General features: G+C 39.1%; 1 protein-coding gene across 3 annotated transcripts; it reads right to left on the bottom strand.

Annotated features, from left to right (window-relative positions):
- Nucleotides 1-3,627: 3,627 nt before the first annotated feature.
- On the bottom strand, nucleotides 3,628-19,421 carry FASTKD2 (FAST kinase domains 2). Of its 3 annotated transcripts, none has more exons than XM_081241816.1 (12): nucleotides 19,147-19,421; nucleotides 17,644-18,460; nucleotides 14,340-14,443; nucleotides 13,538-13,646; nucleotides 13,112-13,235; nucleotides 12,701-12,840; nucleotides 11,392-11,564; nucleotides 8,309-8,472; nucleotides 7,109-7,321; nucleotides 6,621-6,708; nucleotides 4,811-4,925; nucleotides 3,628-3,824 (listed from the first exon to the last, which is right to left on the bottom strand). In XM_081241816.1, exons 2-12 carry the CDS (start codon nucleotides 18,358-18,360, stop codon nucleotides 3,705-3,707), a joined length of 2,067 nt encoding a protein of 688 aa, XP_081097942.1. In that variant the 5' UTR covers nucleotides 18,361-18,460; nucleotides 19,147-19,421; the 3' UTR covers nucleotides 3,628-3,704. The 3 variants fall into 3 exon arrangements, with proteins under 3 accessions (XP_081097942.1, XP_081097941.1, XP_081097943.1); XM_081241815.1 differs by having other exon boundaries at nucleotides 19,164-19,421; XM_081241817.1 differs by lacking the exons at nucleotides 13,538-13,646; nucleotides 14,340-14,443 and having other exon boundaries at nucleotides 19,164-19,421.
- Between the last annotated feature and the right edge of the window lie 3,240 nt (nucleotides 19,422-22,661).

The raw sequence follows: 22,661 nt of genomic DNA, 5'->3' as shown, positions 1-22,661 counted from the left end.
CCTCCTCTGTTCAGCCCTGAAAACCCACCCCAGTGACCCCTTTCCCCTCTGACTTCCTCTTAACTTCTGCTTTGTCATACATCAGATTATCTTTCAACATACAATAATGGTGTCTTATAAACAACTTGAGAGGATCTCTGTGTTAATTTCTTTATCTCCCCCATAGTTCTGGGCATATATTAAACTTAGTGGTTATCATTAATTTCTAAAATGCTGTTTGGGAAATCAAACAATAGAAATGGATTGAGATCAGCTAATGATTTGTTTTCTGATTTTAAGTATAATACATATCCATTCTTGAAGTACGAAAAATAAAGTATAAAGAAAATTAAAATTACAATTCTATCAATACTATTCAGAAATACCACTTCCTACATTTTTATCCCTTTTCTTCCTTTCATGCACCTCTTGCCATTATTTAAAACAAAATTTGAATCCTTGTATATAGATAGTCAGTGTTTGTTTCTCCATTTAATAGAATCGTAAAGTTTTCCCCACATCATTAAGTAACTTATGGCATGTCCAGATAATATTTTACAAATATTAAAATGATGTCTTAGAACAGCACTTCTCAAGTTTTCATGAGCATACAAGTCACCTGGGATATTGTTAAAATACAGATTCTGGTTCAGTGAGTCTGAGATGGGTTCTAAGAGTCTGCATTCTTAACAGCCTCCCAGATGATGCTGATACTGCTAGTCTGTGGACCACATTCTGAGTAGCAAGTGCTTAGAAGATATATATTCCATTAATGATGAATGCTTAAATAGTTTCCAGTGTTTGGCTCATACACGGTGAAATATCAAATCAATGGAGTGATAAGAATCCTTACACATATTGTGGGAATAATACAAATATTTATCAAGTGTATACTAAGGGTGCATACAGGCGCAAAGATAATTAAAAATCTAACTCCTGGTCAATGTCAATAGATACCAATATTTTCAAGACTCTGCATGCATACAGCTGAAGGGCGTTCCACAGTGACAGAAAGCCCATTAGTTGTTTCTAGGGAACAAAGGGAAAGGCAAAATGGGAGGAAACTTTTAGGGGTGGTGTTCATTATCTTGATTGTGGTGATGTTTTCATGGATATTATATATATATATATATGTATTTATATATATTATATATATATATATATATATAATCTGTTAAAGCTTATCAAATTGTACGCTTTTAATGTACGGAGTTTGTTGTCAATTATACCTCAATAAACCTATTTTTTAAAATATGGGGGAAAAAGCCACAAAATATGTTCCAGAAAGGTTGTATTAATTTACATCCCACCAGCAGCATATGCAAGTGCCTGCCTCATTTCCTTTGTCAGCACTATAATTCTTAAAGAAAAAAAACCCCATGATGCTAATTTAGAAAGGCAAAATCTCTCGTTTGAATGTGTGTCTTTGATTACTAGTAGACCGAAATTTTTTCACGTTGATCAGCTCTTCACTCGTTTTTCTTTTGTGTGTTTATCAACTTATAGGAGCTCTTTATTTAGATATGTCATAAATACATCACCTATTTGTTTTTCTCTTGGCTAGATGTTTACATTTGTGTATGTGATGTAATTATAACATAAATAGACATTTTAAATCAGTTCAAGAATCAAAAAAATAAAAACAAAAGCCAATCTTAACACTGCTCAAAACACTAACAAAAAAAGCTCAGTCAGGACATAGAATTAAACATAAAAAAAAAAATCAAAAATCTTTACAACACCTATTTCTTCCACAAGGTGTCTGACTTATTAGCATAAAACTACATCAGAAGCAAGCCATATACATAAACATATCAACCTTATACCTGTCATATTCACTCTTTTAGTTGGTTAATACAGTAAAGTAGGTTAGTTTTATCCTCTTTAAAATGAAGAGTTTGGTACTGAGGTGTAACATATTTTGTGATTTAATCAGAATAGTCAGAATTTGGATTATTGACCCTAACTGCGTTAGAAATGGGTCCATGAAATCAACCTGGGGTTGAGTAGTTTTTGTTTGTTTTGAATCAACTGAATAAATACCAGAAAAGGAGAATATTTACATATTCTCCTGGAGAGGAGAGTAAATCTTTATATTAACAATCCTGAGAAGACATATTTTTAAACTCTTTTCTTTCACTCTATACCTGAGTCTCAAAAGATTTTTTTAGGCAACACAGCAATGAAGAATGCTAATACTAGTAATACTGGTAAAAGAAGAATGCTTCTTTATCTGCCATGCCAATTGGGACAAATTCAAGAAAACTAGTTCTTCCAAAAGGTAGTTACAAGTATTCATAAATTTGTCCAATCCTTTGAAAATGAGTCATAATTAGCCACCAGAAGAAACAGATATGCACTTACCATTTAAAGAATGAAAATTTTAGCTTCCTTAATAGAATATTTTCAGCTCTTGTTCTGAAGCCTTATAAGGTTAAATCATTTGGTCAAGTATGCAAAACTAGATGACGTCTAATCTGGAACAAAAGTCCAGATTTCCTGAGGTACAAGCTGAAGAGCAGTGGGAGATGAAACGTGGAAATAACGTGGAAGATAACGTGGAGATAATATGGAAATCAATGATGTGGCTGAGGCTCCAGAAAAATCCAATTCTTTGAACTTTTACTTCCTCATCCATAAAATGAGGGAGGGGGAGGCCTCTTTTACAAGAGCACTAATCCAACGCATCAGGCCTCCACCCTCATGACCTAATCACCTCCCGAAGCTCTGCCTCCAAAGACCATCACACTAGGGGTTAGGTTCCAACACAGGCCTTGCGGGGTTGGGGTGGAGGGGCGGCACAAGCGCTCAGTCTTTCACACGGGGCTACCACAATACCAACTTACGTGGCACTCAGGCTTCACAAGCGGAACCTGCTGTATCCCCAGTGAGTCAAATACTAGGTAGACAGGCGTATGACAAACTTGAACAAGTACTTCCGAAAAAGGATGAACAAACCTAACTGAAAAATAGCCCTCAGGTCTGGCTCACGAAACAGCTCGGCTATGTATTTACTTGAAAAGACTTTGTGTAATGGTGGGAGGGGAAAGGGGAAGAGGGAGAAAGGAATGACCTCACCAATGGCAAGAACTGTGGTGTCAACAACCCACAACCTATCAGTCTTAAGACATTAGGACTCCTTGCCATCTCTGTACTATCTCATCTGTGTTTCTCTTAGTAAGGTCCACAAACCACTTCTACCTGAACGCTTGTTACAACTGCAGATGCCTGATCCTCACCCATTTTTAACAGGCTACCTCATTAATTCTTATACATTCTACAGTTTGAGACCCTAGCCCAATTGCTTTGTGGCCAGTGCTTGAATGTGGTCCATTCTTGAGTCCTAAAACAGCTTAGATTCCAAACCTGAGGACTGCCCACAGCAACTTACCTGCAACCCATCACAACTAAGAAACCAGTTTTGAATGCATCAAAGCTAATGAGAAACAGTAAAACCTACAGCTCGTGAATTTATGAAGTATCTGGGCACTGGAAGGAACAGGTATGACTGCAAAAATGACCCTTCTGGAATTTTCTCAGCATATTCTAAAGTGCCAGTAACAATATTTCTTTCATTCTCAACTTTAATTTTAGCAGTGAACTGAAATAACACTTTTTATTATGGTGAGCAGTCAGGTAAGTTCCATCGACAACTGAATTGCAGTCTTTATTAAAGTTATTTTTATAAATTTATGTCTAATAACATTAAAAGGTTGCTTTTTACTTTAACATGTGCTTTGCAAATTTATATCAGCAGTAGAAAGTGCTTCCGGTGAATAGATTGTAGTCTTCAAAAATGTGACTGCATCCTTCATCTCTAGTTTTTCCATCTCCCAATTATTGACCTTACCAAAGAAAGAGGAAAATAATAATCAGTTTGAAGAAGATGACGACATATAAAATAAAAGCTAGTTTCAAGATCCAAGGATGTTAAAATAACATCAGCCAACCACTTATAATTACGCACATTTTAGAAGTTTAGTAAGACTATGTGCTAGGGTCGAAGAAAGCTCTCACAGTGAAAATTATAAAAAAACTTTAAAGGTCCTCTAAAGGGTGCAAAAATTCCTTTCTTGGGATAATCTTCCTTAGAATATAAATAATAGCCAATATGAAAAAAAAAAGTGTTACAGAGTAGCCCATTAAGAGAAATGGGCCGTCTTAACCTTGGTAATCTGGGCATGATCCAGTTTTGGATACTAAAGTACCATAACGAAGATTCAAATATTTACATTTCACGTTATATGCAGGACCAAATGAGTGGCATTTAGGTAGATCCTAAGATTAACATAAATATACATTTATTCGTATGGTTCTTGCTCCATACAGAGACATCTAGAGAGGCTGTTCAAGAACAGTTGTGCTCAGGATCAAACAAAGCATAAGGAAGGAAGAGGAAGAAGCATCCTCTTACAATCATCCAGCATTTTCTAGCGACAAACATCCTTAACAGCCTCACAACGGCCCATGAAAACAAAGCTTTAATTAACATCTTTTCTTCTCCTGTTCAAGATAACCTAGAAACTGAATATGGTTTCATGTGTCTTAAATTAAAGAAGTACACATATTATTTACATTTTTCACTGAACAAAAAATGATTAAAGTTGACTAAATGTAGCACTTATAAAACCGCAAGTAAATAACAGTAATCAGCTGAGTAGGAGCCAAATCATGTACCAGAAATGTTCTTTTTCAAAGAAAACAATAACTGAATCACTTATTCCAATACTGCTGACAATTCACTAGTCCTAGTAACCAACTTCAACCACAACATTCCCAGCAGAAAGAACATCAGTAACTGAAGACTATTTCATTTGCATTTTTTTCTTACCACGATCACATGAAAACCCATTACTTTCAAATGCCGCATTTTCATAGCAAGGAATCCTCTGGGGTGGGTTGAATCCAAACAGTACATAGATCTAGGAACACAGAGTACAGCTACTCTGAAAACAAAAACACAAAACGTGAGACTAGTTACTAACGAGATGACCACGCACAATCTTGCCGCATCCTTGTTCTTTGGAGAGTTCAAAGCTGAGCTCTCCACTTACCACACTCCTCACCATTCCCTCCTGTGTTAGTCCTTCACTTCCTCATTACCTACACTATGTAGATATTCCAGTATATGAAGACTATTTTAGGAACCACAAGCTTATAGAAATGCTTTATACAAACAGTATCCCTTAACCATCTTTAAGAATGGCTACATTCTCGATGAGGAAAATTTTCAGATATGAAAGCACCCATTTTAGGGCTTTCCTGTGCAGAGCTAATCTCTGATCTAAACATAATTATTTATGCTACTAGAAGCACTGATGTAGATAATACCAAATGGAAAATGCTCTGCTTGTACATATTGTCTCCCAGAGACAGACACATTTAAAAACCAGAATGGGGAGACCCAATACAAAAAAAGAAAACACTAAGAGATAGGCAAGACTGCTGAAAAGATAAAATGTATACGTGTAACAAAAATGTGGAAGGTGTAATTTGTTTTTCATTGTTCATGGCCTTTTGGAAAGATTAAGTTCATTGGGGGAGACAAAGACATTTGTATCCTTACTGTCTTCTGTCATACTCTGGCTGTTATCTGAGATAAAGTAAGAGAAATTTCATATCTTTAAAGGAACACTGATTCCTCATTTTTTCTCGGTACTTTAGGCTGAGAGCTACTACATTATATTATTATGCCAGAACAGATGAATACCTGAAAAAGAAAAATGATCTTTCAACTTGGTCAGAGAGAAAGCCTCTTTTTGAGGGAAGATGGGTCATATGTAGAAGGAAGATAGTGGCTGAAAAAGATGGCCAAGGAACAAGCTAGATGGATTTAGAAAGGCGCAAAAGTTACAGAGCTGTGTATGAGTGGAGAGGGATGAGTAGATAAGAGTTTGAACCCCTACAGCCTTTTTCTGTACCTCTCTCTACCATACTTATGTGCATGTGCTACAAAGCAGTAGGGGATGTAGGTCGCTTGGGGTCAGGATCCACATCTGACTCATCTTTGTGTGCCCCACAGGCCCTAGCAGAGCCTTTCCACAAAGAATGACTGAACACAGGGTGTGTGCAATACGACCTGATCCAGATGCTTACAAGGCAGAATATTCTCTCAGGGAGTAGCATCAATTTCTCCCAGAAACACCCTCTGTACTGTGTGAGTCAAGGAAACTACCTCTAATTAACTTCAATAGGGTTTGATCCATATACAATACAGCTTAATTAAAAAGCTAACGCTTCTCTACCTTTAGAAAGGTTTGGTGGTAGAGAAAAGTATTTTTGGGGTATTTGATTTTAGTAGAAGCCTTCATTCTTTATGATCACTACTGCATTATCTTGTCAAAAATTTACACTGCACTGTTTCAATTATATTAGCATTATTTTATTGAACTGTTTAGCTTTAAAACCTGATTTTTAAAAATTGCCTGTTTCATTAAATGGACAACTCCAATCCACGGTCTTCAACCACAGTGTCCCACATTTATACCTAAGGGGTAGATTAATGGATGAGAAGTCCCTTGGTACATTACAAGCTCTATACAAATATAAGGTCTTTGTACTGTTACTGCTATTTAATATGAAGTCTTTGAGAATTAAGATTTAAATTTAGAAAGCTCAGCAAATGCGTATGTGTAAACAACCTTTGAATATCTGTAGCAGAAGTTACCATATCCACGTCAGAAAATGGAAGCACCTGGCTCCTGTTAGCATCCATTCTGATTTCAAAATCTGAAAGAAAAAAATTGATACTAATTTTGCAAACATTGCGCAAAGTGATTTTTTGTTTGAAAAAGTATACTACCACTACCAATAATTATAATGGCAGCAGGTAAGCTATACTGAGCTTATTTACCATGTGCCAAATACTAGTCTGGATTTTATATGTATAATCTCATTTGCCGGTCACAGGAACCCTATGAGGTGGGTACTATTATTATTGCCATTTTACAGATAAGGAAAGAGGCTGGTGAGTGCCTAACACATAGCACTAGTAAGCAGTAGAGTGAAAATCCACACCCAGCAGTCCAGCTCCAGAGCCAATGCTGCACCACACTAGACTGCTGCAGTAAACTCCTTATCTTTTGTCAGAAAAAAGTAAAATAGAGGAAAATCATATAAAGTCCCATACCAATATAATAATTATGTGGCAACCATACACTTTTTGAGAAGCGTCCTTCTCCCAGAAGGCTACTCAGCACCTCGGCAACCTTTGCATGTGGATGTAATGGCATGGAGGGCAGCTGTGGCAGCACTAAGTGTGTGTCCTTGTGACAAGGAACATCATCAAGTTTTAGACAGGCAGCCAAAACATGAAGCTTGTGAACATTCCTCTCCACATCACCTAAAAAAAAAAAAAAAAAAAAGAGAAAGAAAGTGTATTAATGCACCTATAGGTACATTAATTATAGGTGTATTAATGCACCTATAATTCTGATTATTTGCTTCTTATCAGGAGGAATCTCTCTGTGTCTCCCTAGGTCCCACAGTGTGTAGGTCAGTGCCCTGATAATGTTTTGAACTTTAAAATATCTTTCAAGGTGCTTTAGCCTCAACTCTTCACTGAACAGATGGGAAATTGCTCAGGAATGTTAAAATGCCTCCTGATTAACTAAAGGCAAAGTTGGGACTAGATTCCAGGTCTCCTGGGTTCACGGCTGTTTCCTCCATGTTAGACTGCTTGAAAAATCAGCACATGGTGCTCCTTCTCCACACTTCAACTTTGGAATTTCATACTGTTGTTTTTAAAAGGATTTAAAATACTCTATTCCCAGATACATCATCAAATTTTACACATCTAGCCTGATATTGCTTTTCCTTATTTAATAGTAAAGACTGAAAGACAACAATTAATTTGGTTCCAAGAGTAAATAAATTCACTACTTTGGTAACTATTTGGTTTCTGGATCTAACGGCTGTGCCCTCATTACAGGCCATGAGTGACAAAGTGTTTATAGCTGCAGAAGTTGACTTAACTTGGCTTCAAACGTGACACATAAGGATTAGAAGTACAAACACCTCTGATCAAGGCATAAAGAACCACCTGAACATTTAGCCTTTGCACCGGTGCATGAAGTGTAAATAAAAAGAACAGTGACGCTGTGTTTCTTCTTCTTGCCGTCTGTGGGCAGGATCTGTCACTAAAGGAGCCTCCACCAGTTTGCCGGTTTGAAGCATGGCCCTTTGACTTCACCACCATTGGTCCTTTCATCAGGGGCACCCGCTCCACACGTTTTAACTAACACTGCTGCAACTGAGACCCCAATCAGAATCACCTGGTAGCCTGGTGGTACTGCTTTATTTTCGTCACCACCGTGCACTGACATCCTACCTGACGTCAGCAGATCATGGATGATGTCTTTTTGAAGAAGCTGGTTAATAGGGGCCAGGGGAAAATGGTTCATCAAGCAAAACGAATACACAGCATTCAACAGGTTTTCAGAAGAGATGTGGTGAAGACTACCAGTCAGAGCACTAGCCATAACTTCTAGAAACCTACAGGGGCAGAAAGGGAAGTCAGCTTTCATATATGAAGAGTAGACAAGGTCATGGTAGAGCTAGTGAGGTGTCACAGAACTGACAGCTTTAAGGGGATAAAACAATCAGGCTTGCAATAAGTCTTCACACATCTTTCAGGTCGGTGACTATCTCGTAATAAATACATACACTCAATAAATGTTAGCTACTGCTATATGTCTTACACAGGGCAAATGTTTATAAGCTTTAACTCATTGAAGTCCTATTCAAACTCTATGGGATAGGTATCATTATTTTCTTCATAATAAAGATGAGTAAACAGGCTAAGCAGGGTCAACTAACTTGTCCAAGAACACACAGCCAGGAAGTAGCAGAGACAGCACTGGAATCCAAGTTGTCAGGGTCCAGAGGCTTTTAACCATTGTGCTAGATTTTTTATCATGAGTAAGTCTTTAAGACCTGGAACTCCACTGCAGTTTTATGATCAATTAAAATTCTCTAGCTATTAATACTCTGAGTTAACAGAACTGCTAGGCTAATCCTACCACTCGAGCTAATGTTACGCAGTATGACAAAGCAGCTAAGCACAGAGGAAGAGAGGAAAGATCAAAATTAGGTAAGGTCACGTGTGCAGGGTGGCAGTGCTAATAAATGGCACAGATACGCTTTGAACCCAGGTCAATTTGACTCTTAGGGCATAAGCTATATATCATTATATAAGACAAAAGGAAGAATTGATACTTGCGAAGTACTACGATAGTGTACAGGAAAGAAAGTAGATAGGGTAGCTTTGGGGATAAGGAGGATTTCAGTTAAGTGGAAAAGATGGCAAAAGGGAAGACCACTTGAAACTAACCCCTGAAAGTACATGCTAGTCACGCCGTAATAACTAGCGAGGCTGGGGCACACGCAGGGATGCTCCCAGCAGGGCGAGTATGCCCTGAAGTCAGCCCTTAGTACCAATGAGCCAATGAGCCATAAAGGGAAATGTCTGAGATGAACTGGGAGGTCCCGTGGGGAGCAGATGGACGAGTGAGGAAGGCTGTGACAGGCTAAGCAGGACTGCTAGTAGGTCCTAGAGACAACAGTGAGGCAACGCTTACGAAAGGGAGAACCGATGGAGTTTGGAGTATGCAGCAAGAAGCGGCGGGGCCGCAGAGGACTGATGTGGAGCCCAGCGGTAATCACCTCCCCGGTCTCCTCGCATCCCACTTCTTATGCTGTTACCTCATGCTTCAGCGACACCAAATGTGCGTAGTTCCCTGCATGTACTCTGCTGTTTCTCTCCTTCCTGACTTGAAGACGGAGTCCCTTCTGCTCAGAATGGTCTTTCCATCGTTAACTGCTCTCTCTCCATCTTTCAAGATCTGCTCAGGGACCAACTCCTCCAGGCAGGATGCTTGGCACCCACCCTGACCCTCCACTTCGCCAGGCTAGCATCCTGGTACATCCCTCCTCTATTCCTATATACACTGTATAAAACTCTTATCACTTCAATGTTCATGCTGTATTTAACTGCAGAAAGGATTATGTCTCATTCATTTTTGTCTTAAGTACCTGAGTGCTTGGTACAAGTTTTCTGACTAAAAGAAGAAATAAACTTAGATGAGGAGGAGGAGAATGTTAATGGAAAAGGAAGAATCAAGGATAATGAGCTAAAAACTCACCAAGTTGTATACATTGAATATGCACAGCATTTTACATGTTGTTATTCATACGTCGATAAAGTGGTTTAAAAAGCTCTAGAGCGCTTTTCAATTATGGAGCAGAGACAGGCTTATTGACAAATAATTGCAGCTATGTGTCAAGGCTCCACCAAAGAGTTATATAAGACATGACAAGCACAGGGGCTGTGATGGAGGCAATTAAGGGAAGGCACGTGACATGCAGTATGAACTGAGGCTTTCACAACAATGGAGGGCACAGTGGGCAGCTGCTTCTCTTGGCCCAGCACTTCTTGGATTACCTGCCCCAAAGAAATGGGCATGTGACCCAAACTCGTTCGATCAGTTTTTCTCTTTTGGAAATCTGAATCTTGAGGGAAAACCACAGGGACAAAAAGCTGCTGGAGTCAAGCTACTCGATGGCAAAGAGATGGCCAGTGAACCTTGCCACTGAGACCCACAGAACTGCCCTTGTTTATTCCTCCAAGGCCTCTGTGACTGACATTCTAGTTTTTTTTTAATCTAACCATTACTGTGTCTGGCATTGCCTTAAGAACTGACACAGGTTAACTCATTCAATCCTCATAACAACCCAATACGATTAGAAATAACTATTTCTCATCCCCATTTGAACAGATGAAGAAACTGAGGCACAGATAAGTAACTTGCAAAGTTAAGTAGCTAATGAATCACAGAGCTAGGATTCAAACCTAAGCAAGGTGTCTCCAGGGTCTGCGCTTTTAATCACTCTTCTAACAAATGACAAATGACATGTTATATGTGTTTCTGGTTTTTAATGAAACTTAGAACTGACCTAGAGAGGAAGGAAAGATGTTCTGGGTGGAAAGAAGATGAAAGAGCACAGCATGTTTGAGGAATTGCTGTGTTTAATAGAAGAAATGCACGGTTGTGGTTAAAATGAAAAGAGCAGAAAGCAGTAGTTTGGGACCAAATGAAGAGTTAGGGTCAAAACTAAACTATAAACTCAGGAGCTGAGGGAATAAGCTGGGGGAGAGTTTGAAATGAAAACTCCTATGCTGAATTACCAAATAAATTGCAAAGAACAAAGAAACTGGCAAAAGCAAAGCACATATCCTTAGCAAAGATCAAATAAAATTCTGTTTAACTTCATAAATAAGGAATATTATGTTTTATTTCTGGACATGGATGAAGGCCATGGATGGGTTCGCATGTAAGAATTCATTGAGCTTCATAATCTTTTCTATAAATACGATATGTGGCAATAAAAAAGTAAAAAAGAACAAGTACATACTCGTGAGTCCAGCATTTGTCGAAGTGATTGAGAGAAGAATACACATGAAGAATAGAGACAAGGCTTTTCACGTTTAGGAAGCCAGGTTCATCTGCTGCTTTCTTCATAAACAAGTCCATCAAACTAACAGGGCGAAAGCCAAAGTTTTCAAATAAGATGAGGAGAAAAAGAACCTAAAAAAAAGAAAGAATTGAGGGAAAACTTCTTAAGAATTACAGTATGCTATTAGCAATCTTTTAGATCTCAAAAAATTTAAACCACAATAGAGTTGTCCTGACTGACCAAATATTCCCTTAAAAGGAACAATTATCTTTTCCTTACAAAATCTGTTCCAGTTATTCTTGAATCAGAGTATCGAGTTAACAAGCAACCTCTTTTTATAAGCTGAGAACCAGAGCACACAACGGTTTCCATATTTCCAGCTCATTTAAAATAAATCTTTTCCTATACGCTTTTCATACAACAGCTCTGAAAATTATCTGTAAATACACCTCTTCTGAAGTTTTTCAAAATGACCAAACCAATTTTGAACTGCTCTCCTTCCAAACCTAGTCACTTCCTAGATTCTAAAAGATAACTCAAAAATTTCTATGTTCAATACTAATTTCTATAACTGAGAATAGAGCTGAGATACGATGATTAAATGTTCCAGTTCACCTCTCATTTCCCTCTTAGTCTTTCTCACAATGAGTACTTCTCTTTCCAAAACAATTTCCATACTAAACTCAACCTCACCCTCCAAAGTGAACTAAACCAGTGACCTAACATGGTTACCACTACTTAACTACAAAAAGTTGTTTTAACCAGCTGCTTCATTTAGATGTTTAATTATTAACACACGCCCTGAATTTAAAGGCTCTTACTCTGGAAGAAACAAGCAAACTTTCCATAAATAAAAAACAGACATGATCATTAAGTAATGACAGTTTATTCTTCAAAAAGCGTAAGCCTCTCACATCACCTATCTCCATTATTCTAAATCTAATAAAGGAAAAGTAGAAAGACAGAAATAATCCTTAGTATCCAACCAAAGTACCACACAACCTTTTGAAAAACAAATAGAAAAACAAACTTTGGACAATATAATTTTTGTTTTGGATAGAAAGATGGTCCAGACATTGAATAATATATTAATAGGTAACCCCCAGACAAAAATTATAAGGAGCTAATTTTTCAAGTCGATTTAGCATTGGAATATTTTGGAATCTAAACCACTTTAAAATGATAGAGAAATTATTTCGAATGCTAAATAAATTAATACGTTTCTTGAAAGTTTCTGAGGCTTACTCTAAACTGTTAACATACTTACTTTTTTCAACTTCCAGATGTCAAAAGTTGTAGCCACATAATCTGCTATTCCCTTAAAAAGATCCATATTAAAGTACTGGAGGTCTCTGCAAGACTGCAATATGCTGATCAATATTTTAAAAGGACACCCATGGATATTACCTTTAAGAATGAGTTCGAGAAACAAGAATTACCAGATGGTTTTGACTGTAAGATCCAAGATACTGTATACACAGTACTTTTGTTTCTTTAGAAAAAATAGCGCTATATTTTGTTTAAAAAAAAAAAAACCACTATAGGCAAAAATAAAACTTAGATCTAACCATATCATCAGATATTTTTCATATAACAGCAAAGTTGTTAAAACAAACAAAACAAATATAGTCCAGAACAGATTGGATGCTACAAATCATGTAAGAAAAATTCCCCTTACTTGTGACTATCTTACTGCACTCATTCAAAAGGATAATGGAGCGGTGATTCATGGCGGCCAGTACTGCAAACATGTGCTGGCTATTCAAAACAGAAAACCGGTCTAATTCTTTCAAGGCCTTCATCTAAACAAAAGTAAACTTAAATTTAATTTACATTTGTGGCAAAATAAATTAAACTCCTATATTTAAATAAAAAAGGATAAAGTTTGAGCAAAATGACTCGGACAAACAGATATATAGATAAATATATGTAAATATATATACAGATAAAAATAAATCTATTTCTATTATTTCACTTTAGCAAAGTTACATACAAAAGCATAATGTCCTCCTAATAAACTGACTTTAGGAGGTGATAGCAAATCACAAGAAATATTTTTTTCAAATTTTACCCAACAGAGAAAATTCAGAAGGTATTTATTTACCTCCAATTTCCTTTTAAGACCAATAGGTGCATCTTTTCCAATACATTTCATTACAGTTTGTAATGTGAAGACACGTTCTATTTTCCAAACTTGCTGATCAACTAGCATCCTGTCATCAAACACAATAAATACCACAGTCCTAGGATCTTAAAACCAGGAGAGAAATCGTAAAAGTCATTTGGTCCAGCTTCTACTTCTAGGCAAGGAATATGAAGCCCAAAGAAATGATCTACCTGCCCAAGAGAGTGAAAATAGTGAAAGCTCCAGGACCAGCCTGGTATTGTTTTCTCTCACATTATTTTGCTATCTTTATGCATGAACAAATATCAGGAGATTATATTAAGACATCCCAATGCATAGTCAATGAAAAAGGGAATTAAAAATTATTCTCATCATCCTATGACATTATATTAGGTGCCTCAATTTTATAAGTTGTAAAACTTAACCTCCTTTTCAAGCTGGGCTAGTGTCATGTGACCTTCACATAGTACCCAATTAACCATTATGAACTGAGTACATATCAGTTATCCCCCAGCCCACATCGGTACTATGTTTTAAGATAATTTTAGATTTTAATGTTACCCACGCCTTTTATTTTACGGTGGACCCTGAAAGAAGCATTATTTCCAGCTTTACCTGATCCAGATTCACTATTTTAAGTTTAATAAGGTATTAAAGACCATAACTACTAACAAAGCCTTCCATGCCCCCACTCCAAAAAAGGGAGCTCAACTTTCATCTTCGTTTTTGATTTAAGAGAAACAGAGAAAGGCACCTGAAGAAAGGGTAACAGAGTTCTCACCGCAATCCTGCTCGAAGAACATCCACGTTCTTGCGTGGCTCCATTGCCTCTAAGATAGTTGACAAAACTGAAAGACATTTCTCATCACACTCATTGATACGTTCCTATTGAAATATAATTACAAAAATACCACAGGTGATGGGCTCATAGTAGACTATCTCACCCAAGCAAAACCACTGAACTGATGCTTTCAACTAAAGGATTAAGTATCAAACCAATAACTCACAGAGTCAGTCCATAATAAACAGCATCTTTGGAAAACAAGATGTCATATGTAAGTGAATTTTCCAAATAATTGACACATTCTTTTATGTATCAACCGTTTTTTTACGTTCTCCATTATCACGGAAAATGATTTGACATTGATTAGCTCCCTCCCCTTCTGAAATAACTTTTATCAAACATTATTTTTACCTCTTCTTGAGACCCAAAGCCATCATGATGACAAGTGCAGTAATATTAGAGCTACAGGACAATTTTCCTACCCCTAAAGAATCTTACACAGCTGTGCTTACAATTTCCCTATATCCTTTCCTGGGTATCAAACTGCAACCTCAGTTGTGAACCTTCCGATTCACACCTGCTGTCACATTTTACCACCACTACCTGGATCTCAAGAGGAGCCCAGGCTCCATGGATCCTTCTTTCAAATCCTCTGAATTAGGGTACTAATTTAGGTTCTAGAAATGGCCTAATTTAGAAAGCAAATAGTAACAGCACAGCTTACCTAGTGCTCTACAATGTAACCACAACTAGCTTACACACCTCACAAGAGCACTTGTGATCACATCTGAAAGATGTAAGCTCTTTTGCTAAAATCACAATACATGACTAACTAGTCACAGAGTCTCAAGTCAGAACCAGATAATGATAAGAAATGGATACTGCTGGAAGGAAAAAAGGTCTCATTCCCATGAGAGGGTTTCTATGAACAATTTACAGCATTCCATCAATACCTACTGTGAAAGAAAAGACCACTTGGCTATGTGTTTGAAGGGCAAACTTCACTGATGACATATTTCATCCCTAGCTAAAATGTCTTCGCAACATTCCAACATGTTAGTGAGATACAATTATACATACAGATAACCTGACCCCAAATATCCACTGTTCATTCCTCACCAATGCAGATACTATGCTGATGTCAATACGTGTCCAAAATTCATCTAGAGCATCACTGACCAGGTAGAGTGACTTACTGTAATCACTTTAAAATAACTATATAGGGAACACAGTCTACCAAAAAACACGGAGATTCTGTGGTTTAAACACTCACACACAACACACAAATTAGTTCCTGGGCGAGAACACGGAAATCACAGTAATGTAAAAAGTTAAAGTTAAAAACTCTCATATACCTATGAATCCAATTCTTGAATTCTATAGTAGGACAGGATATATATTAGATCATCCTCAGGAAACTCCTGTCTTCAAATAAAATTATTTAATTATGATCATTGAGTTCAGAAGTCTGAGGAGTCCATTCTTAAAATGTAAATGATTACTTTAATGAACTCATCTTTTCCTCAGCCAATCTGGCGTCATTTCAGTGACATCAAACAGGACACTGACTCCGTTGTTTGAAACTAAAAATGGCTCCTTCCTCCATTCCATTTCCCACTCCCACAGTAATCTAAATACAAATTGGAGCATGTTGATGACCTCTGCTTAAAATATTTCACTGGATCCCCATTGCCTACAGGATAAATCCGAACTCCTTAGCCAGGCAGAAAAGGCTCTTCATGATTCATCCCCTTTTTCCCCAACCTCATGCCTTGCCATGACACCCAACCCCTCCTCCTTGACAACCACAGACACAATTTCCTCTCCATTCCCTCAAACTCACAACCCCAGTATTCTGTACTTCCAGCCACAATGAACTACTTTCAGCTCCGCAAACTATTCTCCAGGATTTGAACATATACTCTTCTCTGCTTGAAACACCGTCCCCTTCGCTACCCATCTTCTAAGTGCTGGCCATTTCTTGGACTCAACTTAGACATCATCTCCTACTGGGCTTGCATTTTAGCTCTACTATGTCGAGGTGTTTGTTCATTCACGCAGCAAATATTTATCAAGTACCTACAGATAGTGACACTAACAGGTATGTGACCTTGGGCAAGTTATTTAACCTCTCTAAGCCTAAATTTCCTAATCGGTAAGATGAAAGTAACAATACCTACTTTTAAAAACTACACTGAGGGGCTTCCCTGGTGGCGCAGTGGTTGGGAGTCTGCCTACCGATGCAGGGGACGCGGGTTCGTGCCCCGGTCTGGGAAGATCCCACATCCCGTAGAGCGGCTGGGCTTGTGAGCCATGGCTGCTGGGCCTGCGCGTCTGGAGCCTGTGCTCCGCAACGGGAGAGGCCACAACAGTGAGAGGCCCACATAACGCAAAAAAAAAAAAAAAAAAAAAAAAAAAAACCTACACTGAGAATTACAGGAGACAATCCTCTTTTCAAACTTTGTACCTATCACTGCTTCAAACAGTAATCCTGTATCCTCCTCCCCCATCACCCCTTCCCATCATGAAGGCGTACTCCTGACTAGGTTTGAAGCCCTTGTAATACACTCTCTATATTTTTCTTTCATTGCACTGAAAGCTCTATGTGGCCGTTATTTTGTAACTGTATTCCCTATGCTCAGCACCATGCCTACAACACAGTAAATGTATGACTCATCAGATGAACACTGGTTATTTTTGTGATTACCTACAAAATATCTGTTGTCCCCTCTAGGTTATAAGGGCAGGGATCATGTCTTCTATATCTTTACATCCCTAGTGACAAGTCTAGTAAGTGATACATAGTTGACACCCAATAAATGCTTGCTGTATGAATAAATCAATCCAGTAGCTGTGTGACTTTAGCCAAGTTAACATCACTAAATCTCTTTCCTCATCTGCTAAACTGAGGTAACATCAACCTTACAGGGCTATTGTGAAGATTAAATAAGACAACACAAGAAAAAGGTATAGGTAGTCAATAAATACTAATTCCCTTCCCTTCTCTCCTTCTTTCAACTACCCAACCTTTCCTTGTATATTTTGTACCTCTTCCCATTTTAGCTTATTCACTATTACTCAACTCCAGAGAAGAAAAATGGGGCAAGCTTTTATAAATTTCTACAGCAAAGATCTGGCTAACTTAAGGTCTCTAAATCATATAATATCTATGCAGAAACAAATATAAACTACCATTCCAAAGATAAGTTTCTTTCAAGGAGGCTACATGTCTACGTCCCATCATTCTTTCAAGATATACTAAACCAAGTAAAAGTATATTTAAGGCTCCTTTTGATTTTACCTGGACCACCCTCAGCAAAGTCTGTACGAGTAGCGTATTCTGAGGGACCCCGAGCTTCACCACAGCATGAAGACTAAACAGCAGGTTGTCGTAGTGCATGATCTTGGCTTCTCTCATAATTTGTTCACACAGCTGGCTAAACACAGGGTGGTTAAACATCAACTGTTTTTCAAAGCGCTTCTGGTCATCAGACATCCGTTTGGCAATTGTCCACATGGCTGAGAAATAGTTACTACTAGGAAATGTAGGTGCTTTTGAAAATATATCTAACACATCACTCAGGGAATTACACTCCTGAGACAGTTTTCTATAGTTGATCGGGGTTGGTTTTGTTCTCTTGGTGAGAACATCTTCATTGGAAGGCTCATGATGAAAGTTTTTCTTCAATCCATTATCAGAGACAAAGTGTTCTGAGTTAAAGGACAGCCTTCTAGGACAAAGTAGTCTGTCAACTGTAAGGACTGTTGCCGTGCTTATGCCCTTTGTTTGAAAGTCATCACCTCCTGATTTAAAAATTAAGGCATCCTGAAAGAGATATCTAATAGATGACTTCATTTTATTATCAAAGTTACTTAAGAGCTTTCTTGGGTTCCAGTTTGAATAAACAATTTTTGGTCTGCAAAATCCCGAAGGATACAGCCTCACAGTTCTGCCTGTTGGAACTAAAGTACTGAATTGTCTGAGGTTCCATAAAAAGGAACCTGCTCTGGTATTCATTTTCCTAGCCACTGAAACACTTTCAAATGGCTTTAAAGTTGTCAAGATCACTCACACACGTCGCTTCTAAATATGAAAGAAAACACATGCCGTCGCTTTCCTGTAGGGGAAGGGGTTATAAAAGAAAAATTAGAGTAAAACTTCTACTTAAAAATATCAAATGCATTTAACAGAGACTAAAGTGAGAACCTAGGGAGACATTAAGATTTCCGTTAAAAAGGTAAAACCATGTTAGCAATATGGGCTTTCTCCATTTCTACCACAATGTGTATATACACAGTCTTAAAGGTGCAAGGTTACTTTGGAAGTAATCGTTGTACAAATAAGGTTTTAAAAAAATAAAAAAGGAAGTGGATTTCTGATGGAAAAGTTTTCCTACAAAGCTTTCTTTGCAGTAAGGCATTTTATGTTACCACTGCCTTGAAGATGTCGTCAATGAAAAATAAGGGTTTAACCTTGATGGATACTTTTTAACACAAGGATTTAACAACTACAGGTAAACACGAACTGTTAAGAATAAGGACTTGGACAAGTAGAACGGCTCAGAAGAAGCAGCAAACTAAAGTGATGCTTGCACGTGGCCTGTGCTTGTCTGGAGATAACAACCAGTCTCACCAGCTCTCAGAACCGGTGTCAGGGGTCCGTCCTTCCGGAGCTGGACCTCTTAGTATTAACCCACCTCCCTAAACTTACTTCCCGGGCAACTCCTGAGACCTTTCTCTGAAAGGCAATAAGTCTAAGGCGTAGTACGACCACCTGTTGCGCCTATGCTCATCCTCCACTCACCTTCATCCTCCACTCACCTTAGTTCCGAGCACCACGGTTATTCAGAGGCGCGGCCATAACAGCTTCCGCGCGAACTGAGCGAATCGCGAGATTTTACGGATCCCTCATAGGTCAAAAAGTGTTATGTTCGCGGGAGGTTGGAAATCGTTTACTTGGAGTGAAGAAAGGCTACCGAAAAACTGACTAGTTTTTCTTAGCTGCAAGGAACGGGGGAGACCACAGAGCTTTTAATGACAGTGTATAACTGTGTATCCCAACACGCAACCTCTCCAGCTGGGCGCCAGAGTCCGCGCTCAGCTTCAGAGTGCGCCTGCGCCAAGTCCTGAGCGGCGTGGTTGCCTGGAAACGGTGGAGCCGCGGTTCAAGCCCGCGGGTCCCGGCTTCACCATGGCCAAATTCGTACTCGCTGGTGAGTGATCCCCGCGTCCGCCCGCAGATCGCTCAAAACACTGACAGCTACTCTCCTCCTATGACCGCTTGCCAGTGATCTTCTTAACTGGCTTATGTTCTAACAACTCCAGCCTCTATATGGACAACCCAGGCTTTATTATGCTTTCATTCAAAAATGTATGTTGGGCAGTGACTGTGTACAAAGCACTGCTGGACACAGGGGATACAGTGAGGGGAAAGACACATCCCTGCCTTCGAGGAGCTTTCAGTCTCCTGGGATACAGAAGCATGAAAACAAGTACTTTTGATACAGTGTGATTAATGCAATGGGGGGGGTATATGCACAGGGCTCTGGGGGGTGTTACAAGAGCTGATTTGTGAAGGTTTGGAATAGGGAGGACATTCCAGAAAAAGGCACAGAGGCTAGAAGTGTCATGGCCTCTGAATATGGAGGAAGTGACTGGACCTGGGGCAAGAATGGGAGCAGAAGCCAGATCCTTGCACTTCAAGAACACCAAGCAAAGGTCTTTGAACTGTATGCTGAAAGCAACGAGGAATCATTTAAAATGTTTAAGCAGGAGGGTATCTTAATGAGCTTGCATTTTAGGAAACCCACCTTGTCAGCAGTGGAGGGGACGGACTGGAAATGTCGACTGGCATCCAGAAAACCACCAAAGAGGCTTTTACTGCAGCAGGCTATTGTACCTGCCTCCTTTCCTCTCAGCAAGTTTCTCCAAAGGGTAGACTGCTCTTCTATCTCCAGGTCCTCCTTCCACTCAATCTGGTTTCTACTTCTGCCTCCTTTCAGAAATGGCCCTCACCGAAGCCACCAATGACTTTACAGAAGCTGTCCAGTCCTTGTCTTATTTGACCTCTTTGATGCCTTAACACAATTGTCATCTCCCATCTGCCTGAAAACCTATTTCCTTTGCTCCTTTATTCATTCAGAAGAGTATTTTTGAGAACGTTGCGTTTGTGGCAGTGGCAGGGCTGGGTTCTGTAGGAGCAGGGGCAGTGGCAGGGGACCTTTCTTAGGCAAAGACTTCCCAGAAGAAGTGATTTTTTAATCAGGGTCCTGAAAGATGAGTGTTACCTATCAGAGAGGAAATAAGTAGGGAGGAGGAAAGTAAATTAGGCACGGGTAGCAGGGAGTGGGGCTGCAATGAGGAACGCTAGTTTGGAGATTTTTGAGAGTATACAATAAGCAGAAAATTGAAAAATATTTAGTAGGGTTGGAGCATAGAGTACAAGGAAGAGACTATCATATGTTAAGGCCAGAGTTAGATAATGCATATTCTTGTGAGCCACGTTCAATATTTTTTAGATGTATTTATTTTTATTTATATTTATTTTTGGCTGCATTGGGTCTTCGTTGCTGTGCGCGGGCTTTCTCTAGTTGCAGCGAGTGGGGGCTACTCTTCATTGCAGTGCACGGACCTCTCATTGTGGTGTCTTCTCTTGTTGCAGATCATGGGCTCTAGGCACGCGGGCGTCAGTAGCTGCGGCACGCAGGCTCAGTAGTTGTGGTGCACAGGCTTAGTTGCTCCACGGCATGTGGGATCTTCCCGGACTGGGGCTCAAACCCTTGTCCCCTGCACTGGCAGGCGGATTCTTAACCACTGCACCACCAGGGAAGCCCTCAATATTTTAAACTTTATCTAAAGTACATGGAAGGTTTTTGGAAGGAGATACATAATCAAATTTGCATTTTATCTGAGTGTTATTGCTACAATGTGAGAAGAAAAAGACTGGGTGCCCAGAGCCCAGTTAGGTACTGTAGTCCAGGAAGGAAATACTGGTGGCCTGGTCTAGGAAGGTGGGCAATGGAAATGGGAAGAAGTGAATGGACTGGAGAGATGTTAGGGAGGAGAATCTATAGAACTAGACATGTAACTAGGTGGAGGAAGAAAGGAAGGGAGAAGAAAGAGTTAAAATTTTTCCCAAGCAGTAGTTTGCATAACTGGGTAGATAGGAAGTCATTGAAAAAAAGCAGAAGGGTAGGCTTTATACTCTGGGTACTGTTAATACTCTCAAATAACTGGGTAGATGAACATAAAGGACATAAGAGAAGGAGCAAATTTAGTAGGGGAGTGGTGGCAAAATCTGTCATAGACATGCTGAGTGCCTATGAGACATTTAGAAGGAGTTGAAAAAATACAGGAGGGTGTAGACATCTAGATAAGGAGATAGTTCTGAACTGGAAATACAGATTTCTACTTGAAACCAAAGGAGTGGAGGAGATTATCCAGGAAGGATCATAGCGTATGAAGATAAGATGCCTTGTAGAATGCTAACCTTTTAATGCATTAATAAAGGAATAGGAACCTAAAAGTGTAATGAGGAGTGGCCAGAGAAGTAGGAAGAAAACCTGAAGGATGCCCCCACCATAGTGGGTATTTCAAGAGTTGGAGACAAATGCTACCAAGGGTCAACAAGAAAAGGATCAAAAAGTATCCAATGGATTTAGGGACATGGAGGTCCATGGTGACCTTCTAGAGAATTATGGGAAAAGCCAGATAGCAGTGGCATGAGAAATGGAAGTGAGGAACTGGGGATGGCAAGTGTAGAGAACTATTTCAAGAACTATTTCAAGTTTTAATAGAAAAGGGCAGGTAGAAGGCAATGGCTGAAGGGGCTTTTTGTTTCTCAGGACAGGAGAGACTTAAATATAATGAGTATATTTTAATTATGGTAGAAACAGGCCATTAGAAACAGAGCTAATATGCTAGAAAAAGGGGATAACCAACGGAGGTGGAAGAGGGTGGTGTTCAGAGCATAAGTGGTGAGACTGGATCTGGATAAGATGTAGGATCCCTCTTCCACTGAATAGAAGAAAGAAGGGAAGGATGAGTCCAAATGCAGATAGGCTAGTAGGTCTGATGGCAGGAGGTTGGGGGATTTCCCAACTGATGCCTTTTTGTACGATTTGGTTTAGTTTGCATAAAGTAGAAAGCAGAATTTTCTGCTGTCTTCTGATAGTACAGAAAAATATTGGAGAGAAGGAAGAGGCTTGAAGGAAGTAGATAGTTTGGAATGGTAATTGTAGAGACCAGAAGAGAGTGCTGCCAAGGGAAACAGAGGGATCTCCAGGAAGAGTTGAGGGCCAGTTGAGACTGGTGACCATG

The sequence above is a fragment of the Mesoplodon bidens genome (assembly GCF_964165515.1).
Source record: "Mesoplodon bidens genome assembly, chromosome: 8".
NCBI classification, from domain to species: Eukaryota; Metazoa; Chordata; class Mammalia; order Artiodactyla; family Ziphiidae; genus Mesoplodon; species Mesoplodon bidens.
Note: the sequence above shows the minus strand (reverse complement) of the source record. Positions and strands in the feature narration are given on the sequence as shown.